This window comes from Bos indicus, chromosome 11, assembly GCF_029378745.1.
Source record: "Bos indicus isolate NIAB-ARS_2022 breed Sahiwal x Tharparkar chromosome 11, NIAB-ARS_B.indTharparkar_mat_pri_1.0, whole genome shotgun sequence".
NCBI lineage: Eukaryota > Metazoa > Chordata > Mammalia > Artiodactyla > Bovidae > Bos > Bos indicus.
Genome location: NC_091770.1, coordinates 2,044,149 through 2,068,518, shown reverse-complemented (window position 1 = coordinate 2,068,518; position 24,370 = coordinate 2,044,149). Strand labels below are relative to the sequence as shown.

The 24,370-nt window shown below is 48.9% G+C and overlaps 1 protein-coding gene across 3 annotated transcripts in view; it reads right to left on the bottom strand.

Moving 5' to 3' along the window:
- KCNIP3 (potassium voltage-gated channel interacting protein 3) overlaps positions 1-24,370 on the bottom strand; it is a 95,791-nt gene that overhangs the window by 3,137 nt on the left and 68,284 nt on the right. For 2 of the 3 annotated variants that reach the window (XM_070798199.1, XM_019969648.2), the window contains 5 exons: positions 10,561-10,685; positions 10,054-10,123; positions 9,720-9,790; positions 1,003-1,110; positions 211-315 (listed from right to left, as the gene is read on the bottom strand). In XM_070798199.1, coding sequence (XP_070654300.1) covers positions 211-315; positions 1,003-1,110; positions 9,720-9,790; positions 10,054-10,123; positions 10,561-10,685 — 479 coding nt within the window. Of the gene's footprint in view, positions 1-210; positions 316-1,002; positions 1,111-9,719; positions 9,791-10,053; positions 10,124-10,560; positions 10,686-12,985; positions 14,768-24,370 lie in introns of those variants that run through there. The other variant, XM_070798200.1, reaches the window with a different exon arrangement.

Sequence of the window (24,370 nt, the reverse complement as noted above, 5' to 3'; positions counted from 1 at the left end):
GGGAGAAGCTCTGGCCGGGGGGTGTCGGCTGACTCAGAATCCATGAGCCCGTCTGCTCTGAGATGAGGTTCAGCAGATGGGGGGCAAAGGGATGGTTTTAATTCTTTCAGCCAGCCAGATGAGGAAGTTGCACCTCCCATGGGAGCAGCAGGCCCTGAGAGCAGAAGCCCCTTCCTTCCTCTTCTGGCGACCTCTTCCCCGCGCACTCACCTGGAAGAACCTCTCCACGTGCTCCAGGGGCGCGTCCTCTCGCAGAATCGGGTAGGTATGGCGGCCCATCATGTCATAGATGGACTTCATGATGGCCAGCATCTCCTACGGGGGGAGTGAGGGGAGGGCGGAGGGGCTGGCATGAACCTGGCTGCCAGGTGGGTGAGCGGGCGAGGCTGTACGGGCCAAAGAGAGATAGGCTCAGCCCCATCCAGTCCACCCAGCGCAAGCTTCTGACTCTCCAGGGCATCTGGAGATAGGTTTTTATGTGCAAACTCTAGAATTTGTTCCAGCCAAACACTCTTTTTTGTATATGAAATATTCCTTTTTTTGGTATATGAACTATTTCTTACACACCAGAAAGAGTGTTTGGGCCAAACAAAACTGGACTGTGGGCCCGTTGACACCCTACCTTAAGGGACCACACTGCCCTCCCTTGATTGCTGGGAACCAAGGCCAGCTCTCCCACCCCTGCCTCCAGCTTTTCCACTTGGGTCTCCCACATGACCTCGCAGTCAGAAACAGTGATCGGGGACCTTGTTGACGGGGATGGAGATGTGTGGTGAGGGGCACACAAGCTCCATGCTCTGCACACCCAGGTGTCCAGGCCGAGAGCCTGGCAGAGGAGTTCCTGGCCACTGTCCCCTCCGAGGGCGGGCTGGGTGCTCTGTCTTTGGACAGGGAGGGGAAACGGGAAATGAGGGCAGCGAGAGAGAGGAGGAAAGAGGTTGGGGGTGTGGAGCAGCGGAGCGGGCAGCCAGGCTACGCTCAGCTCCCCAGGCAGCCCCGTACCTCTTTGGTGATGTAGCCATCCTTGTTAATGTCGTAGAGGTTAAAGGCCCACTTGAGTTTCTCATGGACTGTTCCTCGCAGCAGGATGGAGAGACCAACCACAAAGTCCTGTGGGGAAAGGGCGGGGGTGACAGCCGAGGCCCCAGATTCTATTTCCAGTTTGCCGTGAGGCTTCCACTAAAGTGCCCATCTGTATAGGTGAGGCGCCTCCATCACAGACCGGGTGGACGGTGCCCCTCAGGTGAATACAATGTGAGTGTGAGTGTGAGTGTGAGTGTGTGTGTGTGCGTGCGCGCGTGCGTGTGTGTGGTGGGGATGGCATGGTGGCTGGTGTTGATCGTCTCAAAGAAAAGACATTCAAATGTATGACTTTTTTTTTTTTTTTTGCAAAGCTTTGAGATCTCAGTTCCCTGACCAGGTATGAAGCTCAGGCCCGCAGCACTGAAGGCGTGCAGTTCTAACCACGGGGGCACCAGGGAATTCGACCCATCTGATGCATTGCCGCTGACAGAGAAGGCCTGAGGGCGCTCCTTTCGTGAAGCGGGCGCACTAGTCACGTTACCAAGTGTCTGCGTGCCAAAGTGCTTAAAAAGCTACACCTTAAAGACTAAACCAACAGCTCCGGGGCCCCACTGCACCTGTGCACAGTCACGTCTGAGATGGGACAGGTTATTACTAGCGTGACAAGACATGAACGTTCAAATGGCTTTTGTGTGAAAACTTCAACTGTTTTGTTGGAGCATTTGGTGGAAAGCAATTCTTTCCTGTCACTTCCAGAAGGTTCAAAGTTAACGCCCTTCCTGCCCCACGGGGTCTCCCAGGCTGCTCTGAAAGAAGGGAGCTGAGAGGGGCTGTCCTGAAGGTGGGAAGTGGGGGACAGTGGACTGTGAAGGGACAGGCCCTGCTCCAAGGGGCTTGGTCCCCACTCAAATTCTAATGTTTATTTTTGGCTGCACCACATGCCTTGTGGGATCTTAATTTCCCCAACCAGGGGTCAGATCCGGGCCCTAGCAGTGGAAGTGTCAAGCCCTAACCACTGGACCAATAGGACCTCATTCAAATTTTTTATTTTCTGGATGAGAGGAAGCCTGTATCATGAGAAAGAAAGACTAAGGAAAACTGAGAAAAGCAGTTTTGAAGAAACAAAAATTATTCCAGGACCAAAAAAAAAAAATTCACAGAAACCATTAGATTCAGGGATTAGAAATCTGGCATCCTTACAATAAGAATGGCTTCCCTGGTGGCTCAGTGGGAAAGAATCCACCTGCAACACAAGAGATGTGGGTTTGATCCCTGTGTCGGGAAGACCCCCTGTAGGATGAAATGGCAACCCACTCCAGTAGAGGAGCCTGGTGGGCTACAATCCATGGGGTCTCAAAAGAGTTGGACATGACTTAGGGACTAAATAACAAGAACAACAATAAGAATAGGGTGCTATTAAAAAGGAATACTTGATGTCAACTACAAATTGGCACTTGCCATCCATCTCTCCAAGGATTAAATCATGTGCTGCCGCAGCTGCTGATTTTCAACACCCGCTGAAAAGAGTTCAGGGTGGAGAGCAGGAATGAGGCACTCTGTGCTCTGGGAAAAACTGGTGGGACAGGTCTTCAGACAGTTAGGTGTATTTTCAGGAGCCAGTTTTATGAGTCTGACTCTTGTATCTCCTTATTTCTAGAAAAGCACTAAAATCCTTCATGGTGACTGCTCCTTGTGACTAGCAGAAATTGAAAGTGTTAATCACTCAGTCGTGTCCGATTCTTTGCAGCCCCAAGGACTGTAGCCTGCCAGGCTCCTCTGTCCATGGGATTTCCCAGGCAAGAATACTGGAGTGGGTAGCCATTCCCTTCTCCAGGGATATTTCAAAGCCAGGGATAGAACCTGGGTCTCCTGCATTGCAGGCAGATTCTTTACCATCTGAGCCACCAGGGAAGCCCGTGACTATCAGAAACCTTCTGCAAAAAATATGTGCTTGATTTCGTGTACTCCCCCTTCACCAAAATCACATATATGCTGACCCACATCAGAAACATCAACAACCTCAGATGTGTGGATTATACCACTCTAATGGCAGAAAGTGAAGAGAAACTAAAGAGCCTCTTGATGAGGGTGAAGCAGGAGAGTGAAAGAGCCAGCTTAAGACTGAATAATTTTTAAAAATTAAGATCATGGCATCCGGCCCCATTACCGCATGGCAAATAGAGGGGGAAAAGGTGGACATAGTGACAGATTTCCTCTTTTGGGCTCCAAAATCACCGTGGACGGTGACTGCAGCCATGAAATCAGAAGACGATTGTTTCTTGGCAGGAAAATGATGACAAACATAGTGTGCTGAAAAGCAGAGACATTACCCTGCCGATAAAGGTCAGTATAGTCAAGGCTATGCTGGAGAAGGCAGTGGCACCCCACTCCAGTATTCTTGCCTGGAAAATCCCATGGATGGAAGAGCCTGGTAGGCTACAGTCCATGGGGTCGCAAAGAGTAGGACACGACTGAGTGACTTCACTTTCACTTTCAGTCAAGGCTATGGTCTTCCCAGTGGTCACGTACAGTTGTGAGAGCTAGACCGTAAAGAAAGCAGAATGCCAAAGAACCAATGCTTTTGAACTGTGGTGCTGGAGAAGACTCCTGAAAGTCCTTTGGACAGCAAGGACATCAAACCAGTCAATCTTAAGGGAGATCAACCCTGAATGTTCACTGGAAGGACTGATGCTGAAACTCCAGTGTTTTAGTCATCCGATTGGAACAGACAACTCTTTGGAAAAGTCCCTGACGCAGGAAAAGATCGAGGGCAGAAGGAGAAGAGGGTGTCAGAGGATGAGACGGCTGGACAGCATCACTGATGCAGTAAACACGAACTTGGGCAAATTCTGGGAGATGGTGAGGGACAGGGAGGCTTGGTGTGCTGCAGGCCATGGGGTCATGAAGAGTGAGACACTGGGCGACTGAACACCACCACCACCACCTCTTACCTCTTTGGAGCAGCTTTTCAGAGTTATCTCAAGTGCTGATTCCTTGGCTATAGTCCTCATTTTTGTCCCCAAATGAAACTTAACTCACAACTCTCAGGTTGTAGTTTTGTTGTTGTTTTTTTTTTTTATGAGAAGCTCATGACTCAGTGTCTGCCAATGCAGATGTGTGTTCGAGCCCTGGGTTGGGAAGATACCCAGGTGAAGGAAATGGCAACCCACTCCAGTATTCTTGCCTGGAGAATTCCATGGACAGGGAAGCCTGGAAGGCTATAGTCCATGGGGTTGCCAAGAGTCGGATATGACTTGGCGATTTAACAACTCAGGTTGTGTGTTTATTTATTTTTTTTTCAAGTCCGCACTGGGAACAAGAAAGAGCTCTTGGGAATTAAAAATGAGAAAAGAAAATGACAGACTCAGAAGAAGGGTTAGAAAAGCACGTGGAATCTTCCATAAAGCAGCCTGAAAAGGCCAAACTGGAAAAGAGAAGAGAAAAGCAGATAACGAGCAGTCCACTCCAGAGGGACTGAAACTCGACCAGCAGGAGTTCCAGGAAGAGGCTGAGGAAATGGAGGGGGCGTGCCCACGAGGGGATGAAGGGGAAGGCTGTGATTGTCTAGGTCCTGCCAAGGACCTAACAATGAGGGCAAAAAGCCCGAGGTGTGGCTGGGCCATCACAAGCCATTTCAGAAAACGGGTGCAGTGACAGGATCCTATGAGCTTCCAGAGAGAAGAACAAAACCAAACCGAAACTACAACAATCACCAAATCAACAGGAAACAGCTTCTGCCGGAGCTCCGGTTCCACACAACAGGTCAAAAAGAGTGAGAACGGAATGACTCCCCTGGTGGTCCAAAGGTTAAGTCTCCGCCCTGCAATGCTGGGGTCACAGACTCGATCCATGGTCAGGGAACTAGGATCCTAGATGTTGCAGAGCAACTAAGCCCGCGTGCCACAGCTGAGACGGGCCAAATAAAATTTAAAAACAAACAGAAAGACAGAGGACAGAAAAAAGGTACTCGCAGGTGTCTAAGGCTCAGAAATGACCTCCCAGGCAGCCTTTAGCAGGAAATTCCTGGAAGATATGCTTTTGAAAGGAGCTTCCCTGGTGGCTCAGCGGTCAAGAATCTGCCTGCAATCCAGGAGACGAGGGTTTGATCAGGAAAATCCCCTGGAGGAAGGTATGGCAACTCACTCGAGTATTCTGGCCTGGGAAATCCCACGGACAGAGGAGCCTGGTGGGCTACAGTCCATGGGGTCACAGTCGTGCTTCAGACACGACCGAAGCAAATGAGCACAGCACCTCCCATGCTTTTGCAGAAAAAGTAAAGCAAGGAAGAAGATGAAGGAGTCCAGAACCAGGAGACCCAATCCAGGAGAGAGGAGAACAGGTCCACAGAGGACAATCAGCACCACGATGATGGAGCTGGTCAGAGGCTAGGGAGATGTTCATTGAGACGACAGTAAAAGAGTCAAGGGTGAATTACTGGTAAGGTCACAGTTCAGTTCAGTTCAGTCAATCGTGTCCGAATCTCTGCGACCCCACGGACACCAGGCTTCCCTGTCCATCACCAATTCCCGGAACTTGCTCAAACTCACATCCATCCAGTCGGTGATGCCAGACACCAGCCAAATGACTATTAACTGTAGGCAAAAGAAAAATCTGTGCAGGCAAGGGAAACGTAATCACAGTTCACTGACAGGCTCAGCTGGGGAACAAATTCCCGTCAGGAGAAAACCAAGAGAAAGCCAGGGGATGGGCAAGGTGTGTGTGAGTGCGCGGGAGACCCAACTCCTCACTCGTGCAGAGCCAAGGGACGGCGTCTCAACTGGGCACTTGAGAAGCAGCAATAAAAGGATACCATCAGGCAGCAAGGAGACAAACAGGGAGAGTCAGCCCAAACAAAGGAGGCGTGTCTGCGGGTGGCAATGCTGTTTTTCAAAGCACACCCTGTAAGTCTACTGGAGCCTGAAAGTCTCGTGTGTATGGTGAAGAAAATGAACGGTGTTGTATTTCTTTCACTTTTTTGAGATTTAGGTATATATATATTTAAGTAACATATACATACTTTGATATTGTTTTGGTCCACTGAGTATACATATTTTAACAAAAGATAAGAAATCTGGGCTTCCTTGGTAGCTCGGTGGTGAAGAATCCATCTGCCACGGCGGGAGACGCGGGTTCAACCCCTGGTCCAGGAAGACCCCACAGGCCAATGAGCAGCTAAACCCGTGCCCTACAACTACTGAGGCTGTGCTCTAGAGCCCAGGAACCGCAACTCCTGAGCCTGCGCTCTAGAGCCCAGGAACCGCAACTCCTTAGCCTGCGCTCTAGAGCCCAGGAACCGCAACTCCTGAGCCTGCGCTTTAGAGCCCAGGATCCGCAACTACTGAGCCCGCGCGCTAGAGCCCAGGAACCGCAACTCCTGAGCCCGCGCACTAGAGCCCAGGAACCGCAACTCCTGAGCCCGCGCGCTAGAGCCCAGGAACCGCAACTCCTGAGCCCGCGCGCTAGAGCCCAGGAACCGCAACTCCTGAGCCCGCGCGCTAGAGCCCAGGAACCGCAACTCCTGAGCCCGCGCGCTAGAGCCCAGGAACCGCAACTCCTGAGCCCGCGCGCTAGAGCCCAGGAACCGCAACTCCTGAGCCCGCGCTCTAGAGCCCAGGAACCGCAACTCCTGAGCCCGCGCTCTAGAGCCCAGGAACCGCAACTCCTGAGCCCGCGCTCTAGAGCCCAGGAACCGCAACTCCTGAGCCCGCGCTCTAGAGCCCAGGAACCGCAACTCCTGAGCCCGCGCGCTAGAGCCCAGGAACCGCAACTCCTGAGCCCGCGCGCTAGAGCCCAGGAACCGCAACTCCTGAGCCCGCGCTCTAGAGCCCAGGAACCGCAACTCCTGAGCCTGCGCTCTAGAGCCCAGGAACCGCAACTACTGAGCCTGCGCTGGAGCCCAGGAACCGCAACTCCTGAGCCTGCGCTCTAGAGCCCAGGAACCGCAACTCCTGAGCCTGCGCTAGAGCCCAGGAACCACAACTACCGAGCCTGCGCTCTAGAGCCCAGGAACCGCAACTACTGAGCCCATTTGCAACCACTACTGAAGCCCAGGAGCCTAGAGCCCGTCCTCTGAAACAAGTGAAGCCTCTGCGATAAGATACCTACGGACTGCAGTTACAGAGTATCCCCTGCTTGCCACAGCTAGAGAAAAGTCTGCACAGCAGTGAAGACCCAGCACAGCCAAAAAAATCCATATAATCCCATTAAGCACACATATGATTGAGGCATACTTACTACATCAAAAGTTGGTGTTTATAAGTTACAAGTATTTAGTACTTTCCAGAGTGTTCTTTTAATTAAAAAAATATTGTAAAACCATTTCAAACATCAGTTCATTTTCCCAGTGCAAAAGAAGTCAAATCTGTTGTTCAGTCTCTAAGTCATGTTCGACTCTTTTCAATCCCAAGAGCTGCAACACGCCAGGCTTTCCCATCCTTCACCACCTCCTGGATATTGCTCAAACCCATGTCCATTGAGTTGGTGATGCCATCCAACCATCTCATCCTCTGTCGCCCCCTTCTCCTCGTGCCCTCAATTTTTCTCAGCATCAGGGTCTTTTCCAATGAGTCAGCTCTTTGCATCAGGTGGCCAAAGGATTGGAGCTTCAGCTTCAGCATCAGTCCTTCCAATGAATATTTGGGGTTGATTTCCTTTAGGATTGACTGGTTTGATCTCCTTGCAGTCCAAGGGACTCTCAAGAGTCTTCTCCAGCACCACAGTTCCAAAGCATCAATTCTTCAGCGCTCAGTCTTCTTTATGGTCCAACTCTCACATCTGCACATGACTACCGGAAAAACCATAGCTTTGACTATACAGACCTTTGTCCACAAAGTGATGTCTCTGCTTTTTGAGATGCTGTCTAGGTTTGCCATAGCTACCATATCAATAAATTCTAGTTAACATGTGTCTTATCTCAAGAATATACAAAAGGATTTGAATCGTTGTAAATATTAATTAGCAGATCTGACTTTCTGGTTTGTTTTGTTTTAAAATATTCATATATTTATTTTTATTTTTGGCTGCATTGGGTCTTAGTTGCCCCACAGCAAGTGAGATCTTAGTTTCTTGACCAGGGATCGAACCCATGTCTCCTGCATTGGAAGCTGGATTCTTAACCACTGGACAACCAAGGAAGCCCCCTGACTTTCGGTTTTAAGGGCACGTTGAGAGGTTTGGTCTGAGGCAGCGAGGTGGGCTGAATGTCCCCCCACCCCACCCCCTCCAGATTCTTCCTGACCACAGGGGTCCCCACTGTGGTGCACCCAGGATTAGGCCCTGCCCAGTGGAAGATCCCTGAGAGGTAGACTCCAAAAAGGCTTCTTAGAGCAGAGCTCTGATATCAAGATCCTGCAGGTGAACAAGGAAGACGGTCCTCAAGGTAAACAAACTTCCCTGGAAGGAACCTGAGAAATTAATTTCATGCCAGAGATGCACAACCTTCTGAGATGGTGCCTAGCAGAAGGGGATCAGCACCCGCACCCCCAACAAAGATCCACCATCGACCACATCCAAGGGACCACAGTGAGAGCAGGGACCACAGGAGCTTGACAGAGGCCTTCCTGACAGCCGGTACTGTGCCAGGGCCTCGCTAAGCGGTCTGGTCATCCGACTCCTGAACAAGAGACACCCTCATCAAAGCCCTGCTTGGGTGGGCCACACAGCTGCTTCTGGCACTTCACTCCCAGGAGCCTCAGGTGCCTCTCACAGGACACGCAAGAACCTGGTCATGGTGGAGGCTGGGGTGGGACCAGGGAGAAGAGTGAATGCTCCCTATTGACTCCTTTGGACCGACTATAATTTTACCCTGTGCAGGCAGAACTGAAAACAGAAAAGCCGAAAACACTGTGAGCTCACAGGCACACTACAGGCGTGGTCCAGGGAGGGTGGGGCCCCTGTGGGCACAGAGCTGGCGATGCCCTTGGGCCGCCCCGCCCGGGCCTGATGTCAGTGAGCCGGGCTGGATGCAAGCATAAAGGGAAGCTGAGCGGAATCTCGGGTTATTACCCCGGCCGGTCCAGGGGCTTTCTCTCTCACTTTCCGGTCAGCTGCCCTTGGCCTTGGAAGCCGAGCTGGGTGGTTATTGATTAAGCCTGGCTCTCAGCAAGGTTTTCCTCTCCAAAGAGGTTTCAGCTTTTTGCCTGCAGCTATTTTTAGGGGCTTGGGCTCCGCGGTTGGGGCCTCTCTCAACTGATGCCGTGTGGCCGGGTGTCAGTGGGGCCCACGTGCTGCCTGCTCAGAGCTCAGGCAGGGCCCTCCTGGGGGCAGGCGGCTGCTTTCCCAGTGGTGGGGAGCACGAGGCTGGCTCACACTGTGGCTGGGACAACCCCCAAGCCTGTTCAGGCAGGGATGCTCTGCCTGTTTGGGGGCAAAGGGATAAATTCTGGGCACAGACCTCTAGTTAACCTTGCTCCCTTTTTCAAATACAAATTTCCATTGGATCATTACCACCTTGGTGCACCTTGGCTTGGCAGGGCTGGAAGGAAAGGCTGGGAATAGGATGGCCAGACAGCAAACTCGAATTACCCTGACTTCAGTCAGGCCCAGGGCCAGCCCCACGAGTCCATGTGTTCCCTGGGTGACACGCTGGGCTGCTGACACCAGGGTCACGTCTGAGCCTCTGGATGGCCCCGAGGGGGTGGTACCGCGTCTGGGAGATGCAGGAGCCAGGCATGCGGGAGCGGTTGACAGGGACCTACCTCAAAGCGGATGGCCCCATTCCCATCGGCGTCGAAGGCGTTGAAGAGGAAGTGTGCGTAGGTGGTGGCATCTAGGGAGACCGAGGGCAAGGCTGGGGTGTCCAGGCCGCCCGGCCGCCCAGGTCCCAACCCCACGCTGCTCCACTGGGCATTCCCACCGCGTCCCGGGCTGGAGTCCGCCCTTCCTACTGGGTGGAGGCAGCACCAGGCAAGGAATGGTGGGGAGGATGTGGGGGGGCTGAGGGTCCTCTCCCTATAAAAGGGAAGCCCACACTCTGGAGGGCGGCCACAGGGAAGTGGGGACTTCGGGAGGAATCGTGGACCTTGGACTCACCTCCCTGAGGGAAGAACTGTGAGTAAATGAGTTTGAACGTGTCTTCGTCCACCAGGCCTGTGGGGCACTCCTGCAGGAGGAAGGGACTCCTCTCAGTGACCCCAGCCACCCTGCCCTGCACCCCGACTCCAGGGGGCCTGGCCTCTCTCTTCCCTCTGGCCAATGCCTGCTGCGCAAGGCACTGCTGGGCTCCCCCAGCCCCAGGCAGGGGAAAGCCCAGTGGAGTGGGCATCATGGGAGGGGCAGGCGGGAGGGGTGGCAGGACCCTCATGCTAGGTTGGTCTGTCCCCATGGTCCTCCACTGCACCAGTGCTGAGACACTCATAAGGGAAGGGCCCTGGCCCTCCCCCCAGGCAGCTGTCCCACAGAACATGAGCCCCATAAAGACCGTGGGGTATGCACTGTGCTACGGGGAATTTCCAGAAGTTGTGCCAGCACCCTGGAGCCAGCAAAGGGGAGCCGGGGGGTCAGGGCCAAGCCTGGGGGTGGGGGATGTGGGGCACTCACGTTCTTGAAGCCCCTGTAGAGGCTCTGCAGCTCCTTCTTGGTGAACTTGGTCTGTGCCTGCAGCTGGTCAAGCCCCTCTGGCTGGTGGCGCACTGCGGACAGCTCCAGCTCACTGTCGCTGCTGTCTGGGGGGACACAGACCCAGGAGGTGGGACATGTGGCCCTGGCCCCTCTTTCCAGTGTGGGTGCCCGGCTCTGGGTGGAAGTAAGGAGTGGGGAGACTCTCCTTGTGTGACTACCAGGTACGGTGCCCAGGCTGTGCACTGCACAAATGGACCGGTTGCCGCTCAACAGCACACTCAGGTGTGCCTCCTGGTCTCTCTGCTGCCCTGCTCCTCACACACAATGGGCCCTCCCTGCTGGGCTCACCTGGAGCATGCCCACCCTCTCAGCCATATGGTGGGATGGGGGTGGGAGGTGGGAGTGAGTCTTGTACTGGAAACGCACTAAACAAGGGGAGGTGGAAAGGAAACAGAGACAAGTTACAGGGCACCTTGACCTTTAAGACCCAATTCCTGGACCACTTCCTCCATGCAGCCCTCCCAGATTTCCCCCAGGAATGGGAAGGGCACCCCTCTTGGCTCATCACACTGCTGCTTGGCTGCATTTCGTGTATGGGCTTAATTCACATTTGAGTAGAAAGTAAAATTTCAAGTTCTCTGTCTGTAGGGTAGGGACCAGATCTTTTATTTAATCACAACACATCAAAATGGACAGCAGGGTCACACAGACACGGATTAGAAAGAAGAAACCCAAACTATCTCTATTTACAGATGACATAATTATCCATGTAGATAGTTTCAAAGAACATACAAAAAAATCCTCTAATAAATGAGCTTAGCAAGGTCACAGGATACCAAGTCAATACAAAAATCAATCACAGTTCTATAGAAGACCTATATGCAGCAACAGAGACCCAGTGTAGCCAAAAACAAATAAATATATAATTTCAAAAAATGGTCCATATTAAAAAAAATCAGTTACATTTCTATTGATCAACAATGTACCATTGGAAACCAAAATTCTAAAAAACTTGCTATATTAATTACAATCACCCATCTCATAAATGAAGTAGGGAAAATAGATTAAAATATTAAAAAATACAAATAATGAAATATAAAATGATAATAAACAATAAAAATATAAAATGTAAAAATAAATAGGTAAAACAATCTAACAAAACATGCACATAATCTGTATATTGAAAACTACAATATGCGGATAAAAGAAATCACAGAAGATTTAAATAGGTAATGAGACACACTGTGCCCATGGATTGAAAGGCTCAGCATAATAAAGACGTCAATTATCTTCAAAATGATTTACAGATTTAACATAATTCCAGTAAAAATCCCAGGACAATTTTTTTTTTGTAGATATAGATACACTGATTCTAAAACTTATGTGGAAAAGCAAAACAAATAGATTAGATAAAAGAAAAAAGTGGTAGAAATCAGTCCATCTGATTTCAAGACCTTATACAACTATAATCAAGAATGTGTGGTGTTGGAGAAAAGACAGACACAGATCAGTGGAGCAAAACAGAGAACCCAGAAACACATCCACATAAATATGACTGAGAGGATTTTCCACAAATGTGCAAAAGCAATTCAGTGGGAAAAGTTTAATTTTTTTCAACAAATGGTGCTAGAAAAATTGGACATCCATGTACTCAAAAAATGAACTTTGACCTAAATCTTATTTCTTATACAAAAATTAACTCAAAATGGAGCACAGATTTAAAAGTCAGATGTAAAACTATAAAACTTTTAGAAAAAAATAGGAGAAAGTCTTTATGGCCTGGATTTAGGCAAAGAGTTCTTAGGCATGGCACCAACAGAATGACTTAGAAAACACTGAAAACCTGTACTTAAGAAAAGTTTTGCTCTGTAAGAGACATTGTTAAATAGAAAGGGAAACTACAGATCTGCACATTGAACTTCTAACAAAGGATGTTCAGAATATATAAAGAACTCTCAAAATTTATCAGTAAGAAAAAGTACAACTCAAATTAATATTAATAAATGGGTAAAAAAAAAACACCTGATCAAACACTTCACCATAGAGGATATACAGATGGCAAATAAGCATGAGAAAGATGTTTAACACTGTATTTAATTAAATAAATACAAATTAGAGCCACGATGAAACACCACTGCACGCCAGTACGAATCATGTGCTAAGTCGCTTCAGTCGTGTGACTACAGCCCACCAGGCTCCTCTGTCCATGGGATTCCCCAGCCAAGAATACTGGAGTGGTTGCCTTGCCCTCCTCCAGGGGATCTTCCCAACCCAGGGACTGAGCCCGTGTCTCTTATGTCTCCTGCACTGGCAGGCGGGTTCTTTCACTGAAAATACAGAAAACAAAACTCCCCTGACCCTACTTTCCTCTCAAGCTGTTGCTCTTTTCTCTCCTTTAACTCACCGTCTTCACTTCCTCTCCTCTTGGTCTCCCTTGATCCTATTCCTCTGGGGCCTGTGCCCCACCACTCCAAGCAGACTGCTTTTCTTAGATCACCAGTGATCTCCATATCGCTAATCCAGGGATCAGCACAGTCATCTTGACTCCTCAGTCATACAAGGACAACACGAGAATGAAAAGCATAGTGACTACACGGATGAACTTTGAGGATATTACGCTAAGCGAAGACGTCTAGAAAGACGAATACTGTACGATCTCAGTTATATGTGGAACCTAGAAAAGCCACACTCACAGGAACTGAGAGTAGGCTGGTGGTTGCCAGGAAACAGAGGGTAGGGGGTGGTGAGATGTTGGTCAAAGGGTACCAGCTTCCAAGTATAAGACGAATACGTTCTGGGGGATCTAAGCTACAGTATGGTGACTACAGGCAGCAATACTGTACCGTACCCTTGAAAGTTGCTAAGGGGTAGATCTTTTAAAATTATTTTTTAAATTAAGTAATTAATTAACTATTGGCGGCACTGAGTCTTAGTTTTGGTGTGGGCTTCAGTAGTTGCAATGCATAGACTCAGTTGTTCCGAAAGGCATGTGGGATCTTAGTTCCCTGACCAGGGATCAAACCTGTGTCCCCTGCATTGCAAGGTGGATTCGTAACCACTGGGGAGCAGATCTCCAATGTTCTCACCACCACCACAATAACAAAAAAATGAGGTGACGGATGCATCAGTTATCTTTATTGTAGGTGATCTTTATATAAGCTTACACAATGTTAGGTATTGCTGCTGCTGCTGCTAAGTCGCTTCAGTCGTGTCCGACTCTGTGCAACCCCAGAGATGGCAGCCCACCCGTCCATGGGGTTCTCCAGGCAAGAACACTGGAGTGGGTTGCCATTTCCTTCTCCAATGCATGAAAGTGAAAAGTGAAAGTGAAGTCGCTCAGTCGTATCCGACTCTTAGCGACCCCATGGACTGCAGCCTACCAGGCTCCTCCGTCCATGTGATTTTCCAGGCAGGAGTACTGGAATGGGGTGCCATTGCCTTCTCCTGTTAGTTGTTAATTATAGCTTAATACAGCTGGAAAAACAAACAAATGAACAAAAAGAAAATTATGTGCCCATTTCACTTTTGAACATAGATGCAAAATCTTAAAGCACGTTAGGTAACTTAATCTAACTGAATTAAAAAAAAAAATACACCAGGATCAAAAAGGTTTTATCTGTAAGAGTGTAAGGAGAGAAAATCATATGAAAATCCTAATACAGAAAAAGCATTTGATAAACATCCACCTCTATTTATAATTAAAATAAACAAGCAAAAACTCTTAGCAAACTAGGAACTTTATAAGGGAACTTTGTAAACTTGATGTGGCTTATATTTGTAAAACAAATATTTCTTTACAGAAAATATTAGGTTTAATGGCAAAGGGTCACAAACATTCTCTTTAAGATTTGGGACAAGCCAAGGCTGGCCACAGTTACCACTAATTGATGTCTGGCCAATACTCTTAAGGAAATTTTGAAAAAGGAAACAAACAAACAAACAAAAAAACCCCAGACAGTGTAAGAGTTGGGAAGTATAAGATAAAATTAACACTGTTTATAGATGACACGGTCCCTACACGGACCAAAGGAATCAATATACATGAGAGTTCAGTATATGCTGCCAGACGTGAGATTAATTCATGAAAATCAATAGCAATTTTCTACACCAGCAATAACCATCTAGAAAATACAATAAAAATAACATTCATAATAGAAATAAAAACTAAAACATATCTAAGTATTAACCAAAACTCAAAGAACCTCTATAAAGAAAGATAATCTGAATAAACAAGACATTCCATCTTAGATATGATTATAATAACATTATAAAGATGTTATTTCTCCTGCGATAAATTATAAATTCAACACCATCTCAATAAAAAACCCAGTTGGATTTTTGAGGACTTTGATAAATTTGCTCTGAAATGTATAATAAAGAATTTAAAAATCCATAAGCCTGGTGGGCTGCCGTCTATGGGGTCGCACAGAGTCAGACACGACTGAAGCGACTTAGCACCAGCAGCAAGAATCTAGAAAGGAAGAGTAAAGAGGGAGTTTTCCCTATTATATACTAAAGCATTTATAATCACTGTAATACAAATTGTCTACAAGAATAGACAGACACACTAAAAACAGACCAGAGAGCTCAGAAAGAGGCTGAGGTGTAGCGGGGCCTTCCCAGAAGCTTTGGGGAAAGGCCAGTTGTTTAGTATAATAGACGGTGTCAGGAAAACTGACTCATCATATAAAGAAAATAAATCATAAAGAAAATAAATACCATGTGCAAAAGCGAGCTCCAGATTAACTAAAGATAACACGTGAACAGTGAGCTCTACAGTTCAAATAAAGTGTAGGGCTTTCCTGGTGACCCAGTGGTTAAGAATCTGCCTGCCAACGGAGGGGACATGTGTTTGATCCCTGGTCTGGGAAGGTCCCACATACCACACGCCCCGGACCAACTAAGCTTGTGTGCCACAACTCTTGAGCCAAAGTTCTAGAGCCCGCAAGTTGCAAGTAGAGAGTGGCCCTTGCTTGCTGCAGCTAGAGAAGCCCGCTTCCAGCAAGAAAGTAGCTGCAGCAGCCTTCTAGCGCAGCCAAACATAAATAAAACTTTACAATAAATAAAAATAAAATGTAAAACAGTATCTTGCCAACCTAAAGGTGGGGGGAGATTTCTTAAAACTTCAAACCAGAAAGGACGAAAATTGATGAACTCCATGACATCAAAGGACATCTGCTCAACAAAGGGCACCATGACGGTGAGGGGCGCTCGACACAGTGGGAGGAGACAGCAGGCAATATTTACAGCTGACGGAAGAAGAAGGTCTAGAATTGATAAACGTCGGAAAAGGAGACCAGAGACATGAATAAGGACAGGAAGACAGCACAACCTCCTCAGCAAACAGGAAATGCGAATTACGATGAGAAGTCCACACCTTCTGATTAACAAGAAACAAGAATGATGAAATGAGGGTCACAGGAGAGGACATAGATCAATGGTCATTTTTAAACATGCTGGTGACTGTGTACATTGGTACAACCACTGTGGAAAACCACTTGCATTTTCACATCTGCATACCTTAGAAAAGGCAACCCACTCCAGTATTCTTGCCTGGAGAATCCCCTGGGCAGATGAGCCTGGCAGGCTACAGTTCATGGGATCGCAAAGAGTCGGACATGGCTGAGCACACAGCAAACCTTAGGGCACAGTAATCCTCCCTGGGATACACATGCCAGAGAAAACCATTGCCCAGGGGTCCCTGGAGCACTCCACAGTAATGATAGCCTGAATCAACCAAATGTCCATGGACAACAGAGCAGATAAATAGATTGTGCCCCCACCGGAGGAAAGGTTACACAGCAGTGAAAAATGAATGACCTATAACACAGCGCAGTGTGGGTAAGTCTTAGAAACAGTGTAGCTGAAAAAACAGTCCTAGGAGACCATGATTCTATTTTGTTTTTTGGTATAAAATTCAAAACCAAGGAGAATGCCCTCCTGGTCCAGTAGTTAGAACTCCATATATATATATATATATATATATATATATATATATATATATCCATCCTTAATGTGTTTAATGTGTTATGTTAATGTTCTTGGTCTCTCAGTTGTGCTCGACTCTTTGTGACTCCATGGACTGTAGCCCACCAGGTTCCTCTGTCCATGGGATTTTACAAGCAAGAGTACTGGAGGGGGTTGCCGTGCCCTCCTATGGTGGGTATTCCTGACCGAGGGATTGAACCTGAGTCTCCTGGGTCTTCTGCATTGCAGATGGATTCTTTACCCGCCAAGTCATCGGGGAAGCCCATAATGCATTTAGTATAGGTTAATTAAAATATTTAAAAGTAATTAGAGTCCCCAGAGCAAGAGAGGGGAGAGAGAGAAAACACCTTTGGTCGGGATGAACTGTTGGTGACTTGGAAAATAAGCACTGCAATCCCAGGAGAAATGGTTAAAGGATATACACAGGAAATTGACAGATAAGGAAACAGGAAAAGCTAATAAACATGCACATTGGTGTTCAGAATCATGAGTATGAAAAACGCATCTGAGAACGATTAGAAAGAAAAAGTTACACCCAATGAACCTGCAAAATCAGCAAGTTCCTTACAGAGTCAAGCCTCAGTCAGGAAATGTGGGCTAACTTCTTCCTGAGCTCTGGACTCACCTGCCTGCTCACCACCTGCAAGTGGAAATCCAGGAGGTCCTTAGATGGACCAAACCCAAACTGAGCTCCTAATCTCCCCCTGCAAACCCACTCCACCCACAGCCTTCCCCAGCTCAGTTGATGGCAACTCCACCCTGTGGCTGCTCTCACCAAAAGCTTGGGCACAGACCTTCCTCCCAGCCCTCAGCTCCCATGCAAACCCTGCCAGCTCTCCCCTCAACCTGCAGCCGCCTCTGAGCCCTCCTCCCACCTCCACTGGTCCTCCCCCGTAAACCATCTCTTCTGCCTTGCCTTCCGGCTTCTGCCCTGCATCCTGCTGGTCTATTTATTTTACAAATAGGGCTGGAGGAAGCTGCTGAAAACATTATCCTCAGGTCCCTCTCTGTGCAACAGCCTCCCCCAGGCTCTGAGTATAAACACAGAAGTCCGTAAATGGCCAATAACTGTGCTCCCTGCCCCCCAGCTGCTTCGCCACTCCCTGGATTCAGCATGCTGCCCCTCTAGCCGCTCCAACCCACCAGGCGCACTCTGTTGCTGTCCTCTGGCTTGAATGCTCTTCCTCAGAATCCACACTTCCTGCTTTCCTCTGCTTGACTGTTACCTCCTCCAGGGTGTCATGCGCCCCACCATTCCTGTCTTCCCTCGTCTCTGTTTTCCTTTCTTCATTTGGCCATGACTTTCTGGCATATACATATTTCTCTGTTTACTGGTGTGATTGACAGAATTTTGTCTCTTTCCACAACTCATATGTTTTGGTTTTGTTTCAATTGCACTATTATTGCATGCATGCGTGTCTGACCCTTTGCAACCCCATGGACTGCAGCCCTCCAGGCTCCCTTGTCCATTAGATTTTCCAGGCAAGAACACTGTGGGCTGCTATTTCTACTTCAGGGGATCTTCCCAACCCAGGGATCAAATCCCAGTTTCCCATGTTCCCAGCGTTGGCAGGCAGATTCTTTACTGCTAAGCCATTATGGAAGCCCAATTTAAAAAAAAATTATTAATTTTTGTCTGTGCTGGGTCTTCTATGCTGTTCCCCTCAGCAGCAATGAAGTTGGGGCAAAGGGGGGCTACTCTCCAGTTGGGGTGTGCAGGCTTCAGCAGTCACAGCCCACGGGTTCAACAGTTGCAGTTCCTGGGCTTTAAGGCACAGGCTCAGTGGTTGTGGTGCATGGACTCAGTTGCTCCTAGGCATGTGGGATCCTCCCCTGACCAGGGATTGAACTGGCATCTCCTGCACTGGTAGGTGGATTCTTTATCAATGAGCCACCAGGAAAGCACTTCCCCTTCCACCTACAACTCACATGTTGAAGCCCTAATCCCAAGTGTGATAAAAGCTCTTTAGGAGGTAATTAAGGTTAAATGCCAAAAAAAGAGAGAAAAGAAATGCAAAAAAGCAAAATGGCTGTCTGAGGAGGCCTTACAAATAGTTGTGAAAAGAAGAGAAGTGAAAAGCAGAGGAGAAAAGGAAAGATACAGCCATTTGAATGCAGAGTTCCAAAGAATAGCAAGGAGACATAAGAAAGCCTTCCTCAGCGATCAATGCAAAGAAATAGAGGAAAATAACAGAATGGGAAACACTAGCGATCTCTTCAAGAAAATTAGAGATACCAAGGGAACATTTCATGCAAAGATGGGCACAATAAAGGACAGAAATGGTATGGACCTAACAGAAGCAGAAGATATTAAGAAGTGGCAAGAATACACAGAAGAACTGTACAAAAAAGATCTTCACGACCCAGATAATCACGATGGTGTGATCACTCACCCTCATTTAGAGCCAGACATCCTGGAATGTGAAGTCAAGTGGGGCTTAGGAAGCATCACTACGAATAAAGCTAGTGGAGGTGATGGAATTCCAGTTGAGGTATTTCAAATCCTAAAATATGATGTTGTGAAAGTATTGCACTCAATATGCCAGCAAATTTGGAAAACTCAGCAGTGGCTGCAGGACTGGAAAAGGTCAGTTTTCATTCCAATCCCAAAGAAAGGCAATACCAAAGAATGTTCAAACTACCACACAATTGCACTCATCTCACACACTAGTAAAGTAATGCTCAAAATTCTCCAAGCCAGGCTTCAGCAATACGTGAACCGTGAACTTCCAGATGTTCAAGCTGGTTTTAGAAAAGGCAGAGGAACCAGAGATCAAATTGCCAACATTCACTGGATCATTGAAAAAGCAAGAGAGTTCCAGAAAAAACATCCATTTCTGCTTTACTGACTATGCCAAAGCCTTTGATTGTGTGGATCACAATAAACTGGAAAATTCTAAAGGAGGTGGGTATACCAAACCACCTGATCTGCCTTTTGAGAAACCTGTATGCAGGTCAGGAAGCAACAGTTAGAACTGGACATAGAACAACAGACTGGTTCCAAATAGGAAAAGGAGTACATCAAGGCTGTATATTGTCACCCTGCTTATTTAACTTAGATGCAGAGTACATCATGAGAAACGCTGGGCTGGATGAAGCACAAGCTGGAATCAAGATTGCGGGGAGAAATATCAATAACCTCAGATATGCAGATGACACCACCCTTATGGCAGAAAGAGCCTCTTGATGAACATGAAAGAGGAGAGTGAAAAAGTTGGCTTACAGCTCAACATTCAGAAAACGAAGATCATGGCATCCAGTCCCATCACTTCATGGCAAATAGATGGGGAAACAGTGGAAACAGTGGGCTTCAAAATCACTGCAGATGGTGACTGCAGCCATGAAATTATTACTCCTTGGAAGAAAAGTTATGACCAACCTAGACAGCATATTAAAAAGCAGAGACATTATTTTGTCAACAAAGGTCCGTCTAGTCAAGGCTATGGTTTTTCCAGTGGTCATGTATGGATGGGAGAGTCAGACTATAAAGAAAGCTGAGCGCCGAAGAATTGATGCTTTTGAACTGTGGTGTTGGAGAAGACTCTTGAGAGTCCCTTGGACTGCAAGGAGATCCAACCAGTTCATCCTAAAGGAGATCAATTCTGGGTGTTCATTGGAAGGACTGATGTTGAAGCTGAAACTCCAATACTTTGGCCACCTGATGCGAAGAGCTGACTCATCTGAAAAGACCCTGATGCTGGGAAAGATTGAGGGCAAGAGAAGAAGGGGACAACAGAGGGTGAGATGGTTGGATGGCATCACCGACTCAATGGACATGGGTTTGGGTGGACTGCGGGAGTTGGTGACGGACAGAGAGCCTTGGTGTGCTGAGGTTCATGGGGTTGCAAAGAGTCAGACATGACTGAGCGACTGAACTGAACTGAAGGTTAAATGAAATCCTAATAAAGGTGGGGTCCTAATCCAAAGGATTTGGTGACCTTATAAGAGGAGGAAGAGTGATTTCCTTTCCAAAAGGAAGGGAAGGAAAAGCCATGTGAGGACACAGCAAGAAGGTGACCGTCTACGTGAGAAGAGAGGCCTCATCAGCAACCAACTCTGCTGGCACCTTGCTGGGGACTTCCAGCCTCCAGAATTGTGGGAAAATACATTTCTGTTGTTTAAAGGCCTGGTCTGTGATTTTCTACTAGGGCTTCCCTGGTGGCTCAGATGGTAAAGAATCCACCTGCAATGCAAGAGACCCAGAACTGATCCCTGGGTCAGGAAGATCCCCTGGAGGAGGACATGGCAACCCACTCCAGTGTTCTTGTCTGGAGAATCCCATGGACAGAGGAGCCTGAAGGGCTACAGTCCACATTATGGCAGCTCAAGGAGAACAAGCCAGGTGGCCCTCCTGTCTGCTCACAGCTCACCCAGTCTGGAACAAGGCCCCCACGCAGTGTGGGAGGTGCCCTGTAACACATGCTGGGTCGGATCCCTCACAGCTGTTTTCTTGGGTGGGTCCATGAATTACTGACTGGGATGTCAACTTTTTTTTTAATTTGGCTGCGCTAGGTCTTAGCTGCAGCGTGTGGGATACTCTAGTTGTGACACATGGGATCTAGCTCCCCGACCAGGGGTCAAACCTGGCCCCCTGCATTGGGAAGCGAGAAGTCTTAGCCACTGGACCATCAGGGAAGTCCCTTGGGTGTCAATTTTAATGTCTCCAGGCTGGGCCTATCTCTTGAAGCAACGTTCCCTGTTGCTTACACCTGTTGGGCAGGGATGGGTGAGGAATCAGAGAGAAGCGATATTCCAAGAATCAGGTGCAATGACAGCAGGGTCAAAGGGTAACCCCGGCAGGGGGTCCCAGGTATGCCAAGAGGTATGTGGGCATGAGAACCACCTAAGAGCCAAAGAGTGGGAAGGGCTTGTCTGATCTCCATTCCAGAATGGCCTCTCTGGTCTCGGGTGTCCAACAAAGTGACACAGAGAGGAGAGACTGGCCCTGGCTGCCAAGTGGACCAGGGCAAGGCGGTCCTGGGCCCTAACAGCCACCTGCACCACTTTCCTCACCACGCTGAGTAGCCTTGTTCGGCAAAACCATGAAGCTGACTTGCCTCTACAGTTTCCCTTGTGCTCAGCCCTCCCCTTCCCTCTCCGAGGGCTAGTCTGGGATCATCCCCTCTCCATCAGGTATTCGTGATAACCAGGGCATCAGCAATACGGATTTCACCTCTTTATCAAACAAGCATTTTGTCAAAGGCATGAAAGCATAAGGCTTTAAAAGAAAATTGTTTTATGGTTGAATATTCCATGGTTGTTTGTGCTAGTGGTAAAGAACCTGGCTGACAACGCAGGAGATGTAAGAGATGTGGGTTCAATCCCTGGGCCAGGAAGATCTCCTGGAGGAGGGTGTAGCAACCTACTCTAGTTTCTTCCCTGGAGACTCCCATGGACACAGGAGCCTGGCAGGCTATAATCCATAGGGTTGCAAAAAGTCAGATACGACTGAAGCAACACAGCACGCATGCAAAGTCGTACCATGGTCTGACAGGTTACAGACCAGGCTTTCTTCCCACTGAGTAAAAGCCTTAGTCCCTGTCCCGTGTCCCCAACTCAACACAGCCCTCTCTGTGCAAGACCCGCCTGCAGGGGTGAGGGAAGGGTGGCTCCGAGTTTTCAGTCTTTTGAGCTAAGGTCACAAGGTACTGGGCGAGGGGCAGCCCTGTGCATGACTCCCCCGACCTGGCTGCCCTTACACCCCCTTGAGGCTCTGCACTATGATGCTTCCCCTGCCAGCCAGTATGCGGCTTCACTCCCCTTTGCAGCTAAGCTCCAAGCTGCTCTGTCCACACTTGCTGGTTCCAATCCCTCCTGAACCCAGAGGTTGATCAGCCTGCCCTTGGCGCTGCAGCGCATTCCTGCAGTGAATGAATATAACCAGCCCAAGTCTTGGAACATGTCGGAAGCACCATGGAGACACTGGCTCTCCCAACAGGCAGACCAAACCCTGGAGGAGGCTGTCTCCACGTGGGCACTCCCCATCCTTCCCCTCCGCTCTGTTCTCCTTACCCGTCTGTACTCAGGCCCCAACAAGCCACCGGCTCTGCCCCCACCCCAACCAGAGGGACCTCCCCTCCGAGGGTGTCTCCCAGGGCCACCCTACAGGGAGGGCCAAGACCCTGCACATCTTGTGTTCCAGGCCTGGTATACAATGGGTGTCCCGTAAGTATGGCTGAAAATGGCCTATGATTTACCCAGACTCCACACCTGCTGTTTGGCAGGCAGTGCTGGGCACACCCTGGGGCCACAAGTGTATGGACACAGTGCTTGCAGCCTTTGGAGAGGTCACTGTAAGTGGGGACAGGGATCTAGAAAATTCCAGGACAGTGTCATCTAATAAAACCCCAGGGGCAGGGATCCAGAAGGGCCAGGGGGAGTTCCCAGGGGGGAGATGGTGCTTTTAATCCCATTCCCCACTTACAGACGAGGAAGTGGAGCTCAGACAGGAATAGTGATTTCCCCAAGTTAATGTCAGCATGTCAGGGACCACGTCAGAGCTGAAAGGCAGCTCTCCTAGCCCCTGGCCAGCGCTCCTTCTAGAACAAGGTTTCTCAACTTTACCACTGACATTTGGGTCTGAGCATTCTTTTTAAAAAAAAATTTTTTTTTTACTTTGTGGCCACACTTCTTGCTATGTGGGATCTCAGCTCCCTGAGCAGGGTCTGAACCCTCACCCCCTGCACTGGGGGAATGGAGTCTTGGCCACTGGACCTCCGGGGAAGCCCCTGGGCCTGAGCATTCTTTGTGGGGAGGGGCTGCCAGGGCCTGCGTGATGTTTAGCGGCATCCCTGGCCTCTACCCACTTGATCCCACTGGTACCCTTCCCCATCAATTGTGGCAATCCAGAACGCCTCCAGACATCACCAAACATCCACTGAGGAGCAAAGCTGCTCTCAGTGGAGAGCTACTAGTTAGAGCTCGGAAAATGTGGACTGAGATAAGAGAGGCAGCAGCCCCAGTCAAGCCCTGGGCCACAGATGTGGACGACAGTCTGGTGTCAGGGCCAGGCCAGCCTTACCAATGAGCAACCAGCTTACCGGTTCAGGCTCACTTTTCACCAGGGTATCCACACTTATGAGATCCCTTAGATTTGTGTCGGGTCGGGAACTTTTTCAAAGTGCTTCAGCTCACCACACCCCTGGGAGGTGTACAGGGGGAGGTATTCTATCAGTGTCCTCATTTTCTTGTTCTTGCTTAGTTCTAAGCCATGTCGGACTCTTTGTGACCCCATGGACTGTAGCCTGCCAGGCTCCTCTGTCCATGGGATTTCCCAGGCCAGAATACTGAAGTGCATCGCCATTTCCTTCTCCAGGGGATCTTCCCGACCCAAGGATCAAACCCGCATCTCCTGCACTGCAGGCAGGTTCTTTACCACTGAGCAACCTGGGAATCTGGGACACTGAGGCTTGAGAAGGTTTGATGCACCAAGTCACCCAGTGAGCTAGCCGCCAAGCTAGGCTGGGACTCCCCGCCGACGGAGTCGCCTAGAGACAGAGACTGGTAGGACAGAGAGGAAGGTCTTTCAACTTCTGCATCTTCTTCTAGAAGCCCGTGTCCCCAGAACTCAAATCCATTAGTTCCTAACAATCCCCAGGGGCACCATAACTCTGGTCTCTTACAGATGAGAACTAAGGAGGCTCAAAGAGGACAAAAGACAACATCCAATCAAATGCACGTCTTCTTGGAGGGGTGCCCTCTTCTCTCAGTGCCAGCTCACATCCAGGCTGGGGCCCAAGGGCCTGGGCTCCTCACAGCCCATGACAGTCCCTTAGACACTGCCTGGCCAATGGGCCCTTCC